This window comes from Cinclus cinclus, chromosome 5, assembly GCF_963662255.1.
Source record: "Cinclus cinclus chromosome 5, bCinCin1.1, whole genome shotgun sequence".
Lineage (NCBI taxonomy): Eukaryota > Metazoa > Chordata > Aves > Passeriformes > Cinclidae > Cinclus > Cinclus cinclus.
Genome location: NC_085050.1, coordinates 37,569,143 through 37,583,866, shown reverse-complemented (window position 1 = coordinate 37,583,866; position 14,724 = coordinate 37,569,143). Strand labels below are relative to the sequence as shown.

General features: G+C 35.0%; 1 protein-coding gene across 1 annotated transcript in view; it reads right to left on the bottom strand.

Moving 5' to 3' along the window:
* The window catches only part of NEK1 (NIMA related kinase 1), a 39,844-nt gene that overhangs the window by 2,830 nt on the left and 22,290 nt on the right, over positions 1-14,724 (bottom strand). The window contains exons 17-32 of the mRNA XM_062492851.1: positions 13,325-13,408; positions 12,711-12,794; positions 12,119-12,196; positions 10,997-11,092; positions 10,330-10,503; positions 9,328-9,396; positions 9,013-9,244; positions 7,786-7,938; positions 6,938-7,123; positions 6,226-6,346; positions 5,937-6,019; positions 4,802-5,019; positions 4,086-4,240; positions 3,008-3,219; positions 815-948; positions 408-540 (exon numbers count right to left, since the gene is read on the bottom strand). Coding sequence (XP_062348835.1) covers positions 408-540; positions 815-948; positions 3,008-3,219; positions 4,086-4,240; positions 4,802-5,019; positions 5,937-6,019; positions 6,226-6,346; positions 6,938-7,123; positions 7,786-7,938; positions 9,013-9,244; positions 9,328-9,396; positions 10,330-10,503; positions 10,997-11,092; positions 12,119-12,196; positions 12,711-12,794; positions 13,325-13,408 — 2,212 coding nt within the window. The remainder of the gene's footprint in view (positions 1-407; positions 541-814; positions 949-3,007; positions 3,220-4,085; positions 4,241-4,801; positions 5,020-5,936; positions 6,020-6,225; positions 6,347-6,937; positions 7,124-7,785; positions 7,939-9,012; positions 9,245-9,327; positions 9,397-10,329; positions 10,504-10,996; positions 11,093-12,118; positions 12,197-12,710; positions 12,795-13,324; positions 13,409-14,724) is intronic.

The window sequence follows — 14,724 nt, the reverse complement described above, 5'->3', positions numbered from 1 at the left end:
AGAGAGCATAATATCATTTTAGCTAAAATTTCACGAATTCTTAGGACAAAATTGGTTTTGATTCTGCAAGTTCTGTGCTGGATTTCCTTTCCCCATCTGTGAAACTATTTTACAGAAATTTAAAAATTATATTGTACCTTTTGTAATTGAATTACTATTACAGTTGCCTGTACATGCAAATTCTGTTAAATCAGAGTGATCAGTAAAGTTTGCCACATTTTGTTGCAGGAATAATAATACCCTTTGTGGAAAATTTTAATCAATTTAGCCAATCAATATACCAAAGCACAGATATGTTCTACATTCTGTGATACTGTGATGTTTTAAAAGTGTATTAGAACCAATATTGTATATGACCAAGAAAGAACACAAGACAAGCCCTAACTGCCAGGATATATTGAGATTACCTTCTTGGTAGGCCCCATCTGCCATTACCAGGTGAAGTATTTTGGCATACAGGTGTTTGTGTTCATTTCCAAGAACAGTCTGAACTATGGTTGAGCAAATATCAATATTTTCATCTTCATCTTCAAGTATAGCCTAGGGGAAAGAACAAACCATGTTACCAAAATTAAAAGGGGTATAAAATTAAATAGTTCAAATTTATTAAACGCAACTCATGGTAAAGCCCAAAGTTTTCTCTTTAATCCACTGGCTGGGCATTTTCTGTTAGTATTTTAGTGTGCCAAAACAGATTAAAAAATTTATAAAAATCTTTTACTCTAGTCAGACAAAGCAATTAGTTAACTGGCACAGCAAACAGTTCTAGGTACTAGTTTCTAAAAATATCTCCACTTGAGCTTATTTCACAAACCTTTATTTTCTCATAAACTTCAATTAATTTATCAAAGCCTATTTCCTGCTCCAGGTTATATCTCAGCTCTTCTAAATGGCTGAAGATACTATCACATTCTTCACATTCACTGGCAATCTCTCCATCACTATTATCTAGAAAGAAAAAAAACAACAGTAAAACCTTCTCAGCTTTCCTGCATTCTTAATCCTGTTTCTAAATCTCTAAAACAAATAAAAGCAGCCAAACAGGTAAGATCAGGAGCACTGGATGATGTTGGCAGATGTTCTGACAAGGTGAAAGAAAATAAGAATAGTCCCTTTCCTGAAAAAAATCCTGAATCCAAAATGGGAAGCTATCCCCTCTAAACCCCCACTCTGACAATTAGCTATAGGTGTATTCAGCCTGAAGGAAAACAAGCTATGTTCTTAAAGCAGAATTTTAGTTAGCAAAGTAGGTCAAGTTCCAAACCACCACTTTTAAGTTTCTGAGGTGAAACTCATGAAGGGTTTGGTGGCTGCCTCACACAAGGGAAAGGAGTTCCTTAATGAAGCAGCTGTCTTCTAGCAAAAAATAAGGACATATGTGTTACTTATCCATTACTTCCTGCTCTGAGATGCATCTTGTTCCATGGAGCAAGTCTACAAAACCCAGTACTAAATTCAGCTACAGAGTTCCTTGTTCTTTTATAAGTGCATCTCCTTTGTATAGCAAATTAGGTATGCCAAGTGGTGCAATAAAAAAAGGAGAGAAATCAAGGTAATTTTGCTTATAGGCGACAGAAACCTTAAAAATAGGTTTGTAATGGTAAAACATTAGGTAAATCTTACAAAACTGATATTTTAAAAAAATCCAGACAGAATCCCTATGTAAAATTTCATTGTAAAATGCAAGAAAAAATACTTTCTTAAATAAGCATTCAAATTTGGAGAGAACTTTTCTAACAGGGAAGAACTTCATACATTTCATAGCATATAATATCAAATCTTTACATACTACTATCTGGTAGATCACAGACTTCATGACTTAGTATTAGAACTCTATTATTTACAACTCTTATATATGACTAGTGTGAGGTATAGTCCTGACCAAATCATATCCTTCATTCAAGTATCAATGGTCAAATCATTAAGAAATCATCATTAAAATAAAAATTGTTTAGTTGTATATAAAATAAAAGTTGTATATGAAGTAACCCCATTAGGTTATTTCTAATCTTGTATTTAACATCTAGATCTGCAGCACATTTTGTCTCAAGTTCTATCTGATACCCTTTTGAAGGCTGGCCTGCCTTTCTCCCTGCCCCAACAATAAAACTTGAAATTCTTATGGAATATCTAGAAGGCAGGACACTGGTATTAAACACTAGCACTTGCATCAACAGCAGAATCACAGATACAGACAGTATTGCACGTTATTAGTGTATAACATGAGCACTGCCACAAAATTAAAGACATGACCAAAGTTTATTTTGCCTTAAAATAATTATTGGAATGTGTTATTATATGTTTAATCTGTTGAAAATTTTCTTCAATAAAAATTACACAAAAGCTTTGTTTTAGAGGAATTACTGATTTTCTGCATATTTTCATAACTATATTTCTAATTGGACCTAGTTTTACAGCAAGAGTAAAATACTTCTATTTCCATCAGAATTTAAACTAGAGAAATGAAACTTAGGATATTGTGCATATCTAATGCAAGATACTAAAAGCAGTAATTAATTTACCTGTCTCACTTTTAGTCTGACTACACTAATACCTAATTTTGCCTAAGGACAAGGCAAATAATTTCATGTTCCTTGTGACTGCCTGTTAAACATTTTAACTGTTATTTAAGCTGGATGCCAGATACTCCAGTCATGTCAATTGCTATTTAATTTTCATACTTACAGCTATGAATTATTCAAGACATACAATGCATTCTGTCTTTGATCGTCCTCTCAGCCAATTTTTAGACAACTTAGAGAAAAAAGCACTTACCATCACTACCCAACACAAAGCCAAGCTTTAATTTGCTACATGGAATGTCGCTTAGATGTTGACCTTAACGTTCAGAAAGTCTGAATATTATCTGATTCTTTTGAACTCATGTATAAAAACTATCAATTAGAGCTTTACTTCATTTTAAGTTAACAAAGTTAAAACATTATGTTGTGTCTGAATTTTTAGAGTGAATAAAAAACTTATAAAACAGGTATAACAGAAATTATACCTGATTGCCATTCTTCATTAAGAGCACTTTCACTGCTGGGGTTGTTTTCATCTCCTTCATCCAGCTCAGTACCATTTGTTATGCATTCCATGGCATTAGCCTTTAAAGTAGACTCCTCTTCTTCACTCAATTCCTCACTAGGCTGCTCCCTAAGCAACTGTTCCATTGAATCCCGGAGCTCCTGCAAATCTGTATCTGTCTCTCCAAACATACTAAAGGAATGTGATATAAAGTTCATATAATTAATACTTTGTGAGATAAACCCTGTAGAAAGAGCTAATTTCTTCTGTTAAGCAGCAAATTGAAAAGCCAGTCTAGCTGGAGGGGAAAATTAAAATTAAAGACACACCCTCCACCCCTCTCCCACAGCTATTTGTGACCTCAGTCCAACATGACTACAGCATTGCTACCATTGTATCATGCAACATGCAGGGAATAAACAGATATCCCACAGTATCATAAAAAGATAGTAAGTCCTCAATTCAACTTTATTAGTAAGGTAATTTCAAAATCCTTTTATTTGTGCACTATTATAGAACCCTGGCAAATATAACATTTTCAATGCAGATAAAAATGTGTCTGGAGCAAAAACGAGATCTAGATCTAATCAGATTAGATACATCAGACTATCCAAAATGTGGGGAATAGTCAATTCCAGGGTCAGATTTTGAAGCCCCTGAAAGAGTTTAGGGGACTTCAAGAACATTATGACACTAAAGGAGATAAATGAGCAAGATTTCCAGAACATAGAAAGAAAGGAAATATTCAAGAAATTTTAATTTCTAGAAAAGCAACAGAAATCAACTTTGAGTCGCTTGAGCAAAATGCAAGTTGCAGACACCTAACAGAATAGCACCTTGGATAGATTTTGGGAAGGAAATTCAGGCAGCTATTGTATACAATATACCCCATTAGATTCTCAATTTTCTGGAACAAGACTTAAAATAAATGGTGATTCAATAAAAAATTTTTAAAATCTGGGTAAAAACTCCATGTTGGTATAGTGGATATAACCGTTAGTGTCTAATCAAAAACATTCTTGATCTAGGATGACTGTTAAAATACTTGATACACTCACATATCCTCAGAGTCAGAGGGTCCTTCTTTGGCTTGCTCATCTTCTGTATCATCATTTTCAAGATTATGCTGATGTTGCACATCCGCTACACTGGGAACATCAACTAAAGTTCTGTACAGTTTGTAAAGGTCTGGGAGTGAACATGTTCTCAACATCTACAAAGGCAATAGAAAGCCTGCTTGGTAACAATATTAAAGACAGTTTGAGTTTACAAAATACTTTAAAATGAGATTTCACTGTTCTTCAGGCTTCCTACTTCACAGCCAGAAGCTGTCCTAGTAGATTAAATCCTACGGCGGAAAAAAATCACTTGGTTGGCAGAAAAGACAAGATTGATGCCCTATTTAGTGATTATTTATGATGGCAAGGTAGTGATAATTAGAAAAAACTGCACAAAAGGGAGAAAGCAGATAGGGCAAGTTAGGAATGCCTTAATGAACTCCCTCAGTAATGTCTCAAAAAAAGGGTGGAATTCCTCCACAAATACCTGGAACATAGAATGCTGAATGGTGAAACCAGGGACTTTCACTGCTGCATGAGACTTGCTGATACCATGAGCACAGTGCAGTTGAACTACAGGGCAGACATGGCTAGACAAATACAAATACCTGCTGAAAGACTTGTGCCATCTCCTCTGGTCTCATTCAACTTCAATAAAAAAGTAATAATAATACTATAAAACAAAAAAGTATTTCTTTTTAGTTTTTTAAACTTGCCTTTGGGTCATTTGCATCAAAAAGTCCTGTAGAAAGTCCAATCAACAATGAACTTTTGCCTTTATTTCTTGCTGGTGATATGGAACGTGAACGAGGTACAAAAGACTCTTCCTGTGAAGACTGAGATGACAGAACTGGTGAGGCTGTTGGTACAGCTCTGGGCTGTATTACCCTCTGGAATAAGGGTTCAGCTGGCTGAGAGGCACTGGAACAAGTTTCTGATGTGGTAAAAGAAAGTGTGTTACAAATCTAATGAGATTAAAACCCCAAGATACTTAAGGAAAAGGTAACTACTGTGAATATACATAACCAATTTCTGTTACACAATTAGAGGGAAAAGTAGATAGCACTTTAAAAAAGTATTAAAATAATTTTGATTATTTTAGTAAATACAATTACAATGTCAAATTTTCCAATTCTAAATCTTGGAGAACATGCAACCCTCAGCTATAGCCTGTTCTGTTCTCAGACCTTCTGTTTTTCCATTATCCAGTCCACGTCTGATACTGTGTCATCCATTTTCACCTGCTGCTTATAACCTTACACTAGATTTCTTTGAAGTTATCTCAATATAATTCCCCTAAACAGGGGGAAAAACACCTTCAGTTTGCTTAAGCCATCCTTAACTAGATGCAAGACTATCACCAAAGATACTCGACAGTACTGACAAAGTTTTTTCTGAAGTTATTTCCCAGACCTCCAAGAACAAGCAATTCTTCTATGCAACAAAGATAAAGGACTGTCATTAGCAGCAACTTAAAATCTTGAGCTGCAGCTCAGTATTAATTTGAGATGTTTACAAACTAAGCAACACCTCTATTAAACAAATAGTCAGATCTCGTAACATCCTAAACAGTCATCTGAAAAAGCTGTGACATTCAGAAAGTTGATGTCCATCAGTATGGGCCACTGTCCTGTTCATCTACACACAGTGTAGCTTTCTTGTAACGTCTTCCGCCAAAGCGGCAAACGTAATACCCACAAATTTGTCTTCCTAATCCATCAGAAATTTCCTTTTTAGAAATAAGAATTGAAGAAACAAATAAAAACTTGCACTTTTGGGGTTAATGAAGTGAGAAGGGATGGCTGAAGCACCCCACACTGACAAGCCATGGAACATGAGACTTGCCCTGACCTGCTGGGTTTTCCTTTTGTGGTTGCACCTCGTTGAACGCTGCTTTCTCTGAAGCTGCCTCATTCATTCCATCATGTTGTGCCCTATTATAACACATCACATCAAGGGGAAATACCATGTAAAAAACGGCCATTAGTATACTGAAGTCATCAAATGCAGTAAAACAAACACAGCAGCAAACAATGAAGCTTTAGCTAAGTGTAATTTTAATTGACACATCCAAACAAAACTCAGTTAAAGCTCAGTTGTTTGAACTGGAGAGAGAGAGAGGTCAGAAGAGAGTACTTACGTATCCTCTTTCTCTTTTACCCACACTTCATTAACAGTGATAGGAAATGCCTTATTCTCCTTACTCTGGTGCATTTTATCTTCCATTTCTTCCAGCACCTCTGCTTCCAAATCATCAGACTCTAAAATTAATAGTAATTTACCTTATTAAAAATTAATTCCAACCAAGCAAAAAGATGAGGGAGTATACATTTGAAGATTATACTTAAATCCTTCAGCTTTAATAATTTTCTGAATTTTTCAGAAACAGCGGAAGTTTTGTAATCCCAGAGCAAAAGGTTTTGGTTTTTTTCTGATACCAGGAGAGTATCTTAAAGCTCCCATGAACTATGTCTTCTAAAAGCCCCAACAACATGCCCCTAGAGATCAAAAGGATTCTGGTATATAGGGAAAAAGATTCCAGCACAATTGATAGGGAGAAACAAAGCAAAACCCCATCAAACTAACAACAAAAAACTTGGAAGTACTTTAGAATTCTATTTGTACTCTGAAGTTTTCTACAAGCACACAAAAAAATGTTTATTGAAATTTACTGAACACATTACCAAATCAGATTACAGCACAAGCATATAAAGCACCTGGTCCTACCTAAAATGTGTTAATAAAAAACTGCACATTACTTATGGGAAGATATAAAAGTATACAGGATCATTACTTCACTTACTGCGCTCAATAAACAGATTTTAAGTAGAATTACTGATGAAATGAGTTACCATCCAGCATAATAGGCTCGCTCTGCACCAGGGTGGGTCCAGTTCTTTGAGATTCTTCTGGTACAGTCATAAGAGACTTTGTAACACTAACTGGTACAGCAGACTGAACTCCAACAGGAGAAAAAGCCTTCTCTTCCTTCTCCTCTGATGAAGACTGATGATCTCCTTCAAGAAGCTCTGCAGTACCTAACAGAAAATGATTCTATTATCTAAACAGTGCTTCACCAGATGTGGATAAAAAAACTACAATGTGGGTAATAAGGTAAGTTGGGAATCTTTTTTTCTTTAAAGGAAAACAGATAAAAAAATTGCATGCTTTTAGTACAACTACTATAAAGAAGAAAGCTAGAAATACTGAAATTTGAATTTCATAGTTTCATTATCATTAGTAAAAGTTTATATTTGGAATAAATGCAAATCCTTTTGTCCTTAAAAAGAATGAAGGAAAAAAACCCCAAAAAAACCAAAAACCAAAACAAAAAAACAACTGATATGATAAGTCACATGCTGCCAACAAGGTTACAGGAAGCATCTAATGCACTATTCAGATGATGACATCCTTTCAAAAAATAGGATTATTTCTATTAAAAGGCAAAGTTTAAGACTTGTCAGCAAAATGAAGGTCCTTTCCTTTCAGCACACCCTGATTCATTCCTTACCACTTCACTGAGTTTGAAATATTTTGGTGTCCTCCAGTATCAGCTTGTGCTTACATTCAGAACTGAGGCAACACCCAGAAGTAAAAAGCAAGAGAGAATATAAGAATATGCTTCTATTACTTGAAAATTTTTCTCAGTAGATAAACTGTCACTACACTTGCAGTGCAGATAACTACCCACTGTGCTTACCATTTATTTCATCTTGTTCCTCAAGTATGTCAGTTTGCAACTGCAGCTCTGCTTCTCCTAGGATCCTCAGAACTGAATCAGTAGGGCTTTTGCCCCAGACTTTCCTGTGAGGTTCACCAATATCTAACTTAATTACTTCCCCCAGAGTTTGACCTGTTAGGATATAAACAAAAATATAAAAAAATTTTCTAAATGATAAATTTTTATTCATTCTCTGTGTAATAAACAATCAAACATACAACATCCACAAAACTAAAAAGTTACAAAGCCAGAACTCATGTCACCTTACCCCAAGTCAGACAGCCTAAAGACTGTGCTTATCTAGAGGTTTTCTTCTGCCAATTCCAATCAATAACAGGAGTTATTCAATACCAGTTGACATATGCAACTTAATAGCAGCAGTAGCGCTTTTCAGAAATTCAGGCACTCCAGAAGAAAGCAGTATGAGAAATGCTTAACACTGGTATGGAATGGTCTTGAGCTTCACTTTGAAATGGTAAACTAGCAAGTTCCTTGTCTTGCTATCCTTTCACATTTATTTCTGTTAATTCTCCCTCCAAGGAAAATAGGATATAAAGCGACAAAGAAAAACAGAGTAAAAGAAGTTTCTTGATCTCCTAACATTCTAGCACTATAGAGCTACTATGCAAAAATGCAAGTCTGTCACGTTCTCAATGATTATTTCTTTCTACAACGTGAAACAGACTTTTAATAAGATATACTGAAACCAGGAAAAAGGGGTTCCAACCAAAAGACCAGAGAAGGCAAGTAGAAAATCTGGAAGGACAGTCTTGATTTAAGAAAGGCTCAACAGAAGTAACAGATATAAATTGAGAAAAACCCTCAGGTTTGTTTTTTCCTACTGATAACACAACATAATAGGATTTTCAATTTAAATAACATTTTAAACCCATTTTAAAAGCTTTTAATTCTTTCTGTTAAATTAGTGCCTATTTAAAAGACACAAAGAAAGTAACCCTGCCTTTAATTAGGTAACCTTTTGTTGTTGAAATTATTTATTGAATCTCCTGCAGGCCATCTAACTACTCAGGCTGTGCCTTATTCCTTATTTAAAAGAATATATAACCGCCTGCTTTTTACAAGTGGATGACATGTAACTGATAACAAGATGATAATAATAAAGAATATTTGCTTTATAAAAACACACACTACACATGGCAAACTGATTTACTAATACCACAGTGACAAAAAAAAAAATGTACTTACACTCTGTTCCAGAGAGAGAATCTTCCATTGATAATTGAGCTAGAGGAACAACCAGTTCAGATGCCCCAGACTCCCACTTTCTGCGATCTCCTAGAAGTGGCTGGTCACCTTGTTGTTCCTTACCATGTTCAGATCCAGCGAATTCAGAGATATTTTTACCCTCCTTTTTACCTTTCTCATCTTCTTGAGCTTTAAGATTTTGATTTAATCTTCTCAGAATTTCTCGCTTATTCTGAAAGAAGGACCAACATATGTATTAAAATAGTGCCTTTCTTAAAAGGATACCTGAATGAAACTGTATATAATTTGACATACTTGTATTGCAAAATCTGGCTTTTTTATTTCCTCCTCAGATTCCTGGGCAGCAGTTATTACATGTTCATCCTTTAAGTACAAGAAGCATGAAATAGAAAGTAGAAGCACATGTCAGAAGAAAATTATCTTGAGAATAGTAAAAGACATAATAAAACCCTTCCAATGACAACTGCAGGTAGACTGAAACAGAATGCTTGATTATTCTGCTTTATTCTGTCCCAAAGACAGAATTTCAAGGCACCTTCCATCTTTGAACGAATCACTATCTGAAAATGATGAGCAAATGAATCACTCAATTTAAACAGATAAATGAGATTTCAGAGCACGAAACATGTAGAGATAAAGCCAGATATGACCTCTACAGCAAGATGCCACTGAATTCCTATGCTACAAATGAGTAATTCTACAAGAACCAAAAAAGTACCAAGCACAGAGTCAAGGCTAGTTTATGAGGAAAAAACAGAAGGGAAAAGAGACAATTAAGTGATATGTAAGTAAGCAAACTACATTTTGAAGGCAAAAATGCAGAATTTATAATCTGTGTACAAGACTCACATTCTCCATTTCCAATTGCTCTAGTCTGTTATAGCCACTCTTTTACATCACTGTGAGACAAGCTGTCCACATGGAAAAAATATGCTAATGATTTAAGTATCTGTCCAAACATAATTTATTTTTCCAGCTATCAACAGACATCTTTCAGTGTATTACATTTTATATATACTCTTTAGTGTAAGTTCCATGCTATTCCCATAGTTATAGCCTTCAGAGTTGACCACGCCATACTGAAAACAGCTTAGGTAAAAGTACAAATGCTAGCATTCGAGCTTTGGTTTCTTTTAATTTTTTTTCTTCTTTTTGAAATTTCTTTTCCCTAATTAGAAGCAACAAATTTCCTTAATAATTTTTTTCTACCTAACCTATACATTTTCTCTATATTCTCTTTCCAATCAGTATCTATTGCCTTTCCATTCATTTTACCCACTTAGCAAATGTACCTACCACACCCACTTCCTTCAAAGCAGAAGTCATGGAGATGACAGGTACACCAGGCTTCACTGGAAGCTGTGGCTTGGAAAGAGCTGCTCCAGGCTCTTGTAGTCCATTCATAGGACTATGTTCTGTAGCTTCCACATGACAAGGCACATTAGGATTCTTTATCCCTTTTGCAATCAGCTGTAAAGATTCAATTAATAAAATAAATAAAAAACTAACTTTTTTATTACTGCATGTTAAATACAGTATTATCAGTTAGGTTCATGTAATCCTTACAAAAGGACAATAATGCCACACATTCACACAAAAAACAACTGCCCACTGCACATCAGTTTGTCAGCTTCACAAACTGCTTTTTCTAGTCACAATATTACTAGTTGGACTTGTTGTTCCACAGCACACAAAAGCAAAAGAAGATAAAATAAATTTTGGTCATTAACAGACCACGAATAAAATAGTTGGGGTGAGCCTAATGATTCTTAGGTTTGATGTTTTGAAGTCTTCCTGCAAGCATACCTAAGATCAGGCTTCTAATTAGGGAATTCTGATTGACAAAAGATACCCTCTCCAATTTCAGAACTATTTGTCTTGAAAAATGATAGTATAGGATTTTGCTTATACCAAGATATGGCCCTACATACTTCAACTGCATGTAACAGACTTATTTTCTTACATGTTCTTCCCAGGCTCTTTTCTCTCTTTCATAGGCTTCCTTTCTCTTTCTCTCCAACTGTTCCTTCAGAACTGCAGCACGAGCATTTGCTTGGGCCTACAGTAAACAAGCAAAAAAGAGACCAACTTAAAATCATGAGCAGCATGTTTCATGGAATATTTTAAGAAGGAATATTCTTGGATTACTCATCTCCCTTTCTCTCACTACTGTATAGACTGTGAAAAGAGGACTCCACTGACAAAATCACCACACAAGGATATTAACTGATCATCTATGTTGAAATAATGGCAACTCCTCAAAATTTAACTGCAGTTCTTGATTTGCATGGTTGTATTTTTAGTGTACATAGTAATCTTAAAAAGAGTAATGTAAAATTAAAAACTCCACTTAAAATCAGCTTTGAAGACAAATGCATTAATCAAAAAATATTAAATACTCAGTTTAAGTTTTGCCAACTTAAACACAAAAAGCCTCACTTGCTGTTTCACATCTAGTTTTCAGGTTAGGCATAAGGAGCTGGTTTTTACGCTGTACTTTGCAGATGGCGAGGGAAAACCATAGAATAGGCAAGAGCAATACTTGCTATGCATAGTATTGTGAAATAGTTACTGATAAAAAACCACCACATGGAATAAAGTTCTAATCAAACACTGGATTTCTGTGACATGCATCTGTTTTTCATCACAGGGTTAGATAACTCACATTCCAATCCACATATAGCCTATGTCAGCCCATTTGAGAAATTTTGCCTTTCTTTATTCTTTAACTAAAATAAAGCTGTTGTCAAAGGTGCATCTTCCTTACCTGTTCAGTCTCAAAATGCTGTATTAGTTATTCCAAATTACCATTAGGACTAAAGCTACCCTAGAGCTAAATCTCAAGGACTGGGAGAGGGAAAAATCTTTGACTTGCAAGGATAGACTACACTATCTCAGTATGTTTTAAAATTATCAAGATAAAGCAGCTGAACAGAGCTGTTGGCTCAATACAATTAACCCCTCCCCCCCTTTGTAGTGGATACATGAACAAACTACTGATAGTAAAATGAAATGTATGAAAATTCATGAGATATAAAACTTGTTTGACAACAGTAACTTCCATCTACTCCCACTCCACGCTTACCTTCTGCGCTTCTATCTTCTTGCGTTTCAGTTCTGCTTCCTCACTAGAGTCCTGTCCATCAGAGCTGACAGCTTCACTCTGCAAAGTAAAAGTCTTCATGGGATTATCATCAGTTCGTGTATTTAAAAGCTGAGTGATACGAATGCCTACTCAGAATATTTTAATTGACTGCATGACTAACATGGGTCAGTTTCACTAACTCCTTGCATAAATGCAATGTCTACTTGAACAGAGATTCATCTCTGAGATCAGTGGGGGTTTTGCTTATTTGCTTGGTTTTTCAGGGAGGATTGGTTTTAAAAGATGTGAAGATTTAATAAGTCAGGAAAAAAGTAACGTGTCTCTTGTTGCAAGGAAAGTAGCCTACAATGCTGGGCTCTCATCTGCCACCCCTCATCACTGCTGCATGTTCTGCAGGTGAGGTACACAAGAAAGGTTTGATGCTCTAGAACTCCAGGTTTTTTCACAATATGTACTGTCTAAAATACATGTCTCTATATAAAACTGCCTAGAACAAAAGTCTTCCACCAGGGTAAAAGAATACACCCCACAATCCACTTCTGTAAGTATTGAAGAGCCTTTTGAAACCAACCTTATCTCCACGAAGTTTCGCTCTAATCTGTTGACGTTCATTAAAGTTTTGTAGCCGGATCTGTCTCAATCTTGCCAAATATTCCTAACACAAAGAAATGAAACAAGTTTTAGCTCTATGGAGAGTTTCTTCAGTACAGTTAATCTACAATATATCAGATCCCACAAAAAAATAAAATAGGTGAACCAACCCCCAGCATTATTGTTATCACTTCACTAGCATTTATTAACCTCCAGAAAAATTCTCATGTAACGGAAATAAAGAAAATAGCAATGTATGTTTCTCAGTATAAATTATATTTTACATTACTGAAAGCTAGGAAAGGTTGCATTTATCACAAAAAGATTAGAATATAGTGATATCTATGTGAATCAAATCCAAGAACGTCTCTGAGACAGACTGATGTAAAAAGCAACTAATACTTTGATTATTTAAAAAAACAAAGCAATTAAACACACCCAAACTTAAGTACATTACAAACAGTATTTTCTACAAATTTAGAAATCCTTTGATTTTGTTACACAGATGAACCATGCAGGGAAACTGGGCACAATCAAGGTCAAAATAGTGCTATTTTTGTGATGAGCAAAGCGGCAAACATGCAACAAGCATACCTCTTCCTCCTTGTTTCTTGATTTCCTTCCTCTTCCAGAAATGGACCTGCCTCCATAGGTATCTGCCATGTTTTGCAGTGTACCCTGTTTGCCATTTAATGGTATCAAATTTAAGGTGGCTGGGGCAGTAAAATTATCTGTTTTATCCAATAACTGTTCACTTATAAGAAACTAAATCCATCAAAGATCTGCAGATGTTCTGAAGTTTACCAATAATCCGTTTTCACTTACATGAAACATATGACAGCAGTAAATAAAAATTCTGAGTAGCCAAAGAGAAAGAATAGATCTCCAAGAATATAGTTGCCTTCTCCTTTCAATTCTGAATTTCTCATGCTGTGCTAGAAAACCTAAATTATGATGGGTATGAATTTTCTACATCTGGATTATATAAAAATGGCGGTACAGGGTTGGTATTTCGGCCATTGCTGAGTCAAGCCTAAAAAGTGGAAAGTGGAATCTTTTTATGTTCTTTGATTAAGCTTTTTTAACGATGACTCAAAAACATAATAAACCACCTAAATATAGTCATTACACCTAAGAAGCTGTGCTAAATGTATAATACACCTGCAGTATATAGACTTGGTTCACATGATGCACTCTGTGACTTGTGACCAAAAGAATTTCAACCTTTAAGAAAGTTCTGTACAGAAGAGTACAATAATATTTTAATTTCATGTTTTCTGCTTGGATTAAAATAAAGAATACTTGAATTATTTTACTAATGATATACCACAAATTTTTGCTGAACAGGTTAAAAATTCCTTGACTTAGTGCAACATACAGTCAAGACAGCAAGCACACATGTACTTGATAGGACTTCTGCCTTATAAACTGCCAGAGGTTTTGGCTTTCTAAAGCTTCTGTGTAGAGAATCATAAGTAAGTAAAGTACTCCAGTGAGGTTATTGACAGAATCCAAATATTCTTGTTAAATAATCTCTCAGATTGAGAAAAAGTAATAGCTCAAGGAAATAGCACACGACTTCACTTCTGTGGTTTAGTGACCACAAGATCAGAGAACAAATTAAAAGAACCATTTTGTGAAAGAGCAGTTCCTATGAATTCATAAGGGTTCCATGAATGCTGGTTTCAGCTTAAGCATTAAGCCATACAAAATGGAAAAGAATATTTTCCATATTCATCTTTTCAGAAAATATTTGGTTTTATTTTTTACTTTTTAATACATGTTCATGAGCTTTACGAAAGCTTACTGGCACTATTGAAGGAATTTCATTGTTCTTTGTTCTACCATTGAAGTTATTTTAGGCATTTCCATTTACTGATGGCAATTTATATAAATGCTTTTAAGAAAATGGAAGCAAGATTTTTGAGAATTGATTTTCTTTTTTGTAGATTGTTAATTTTACTCATCTGTCTACATTAAATTTTCAAAGACCA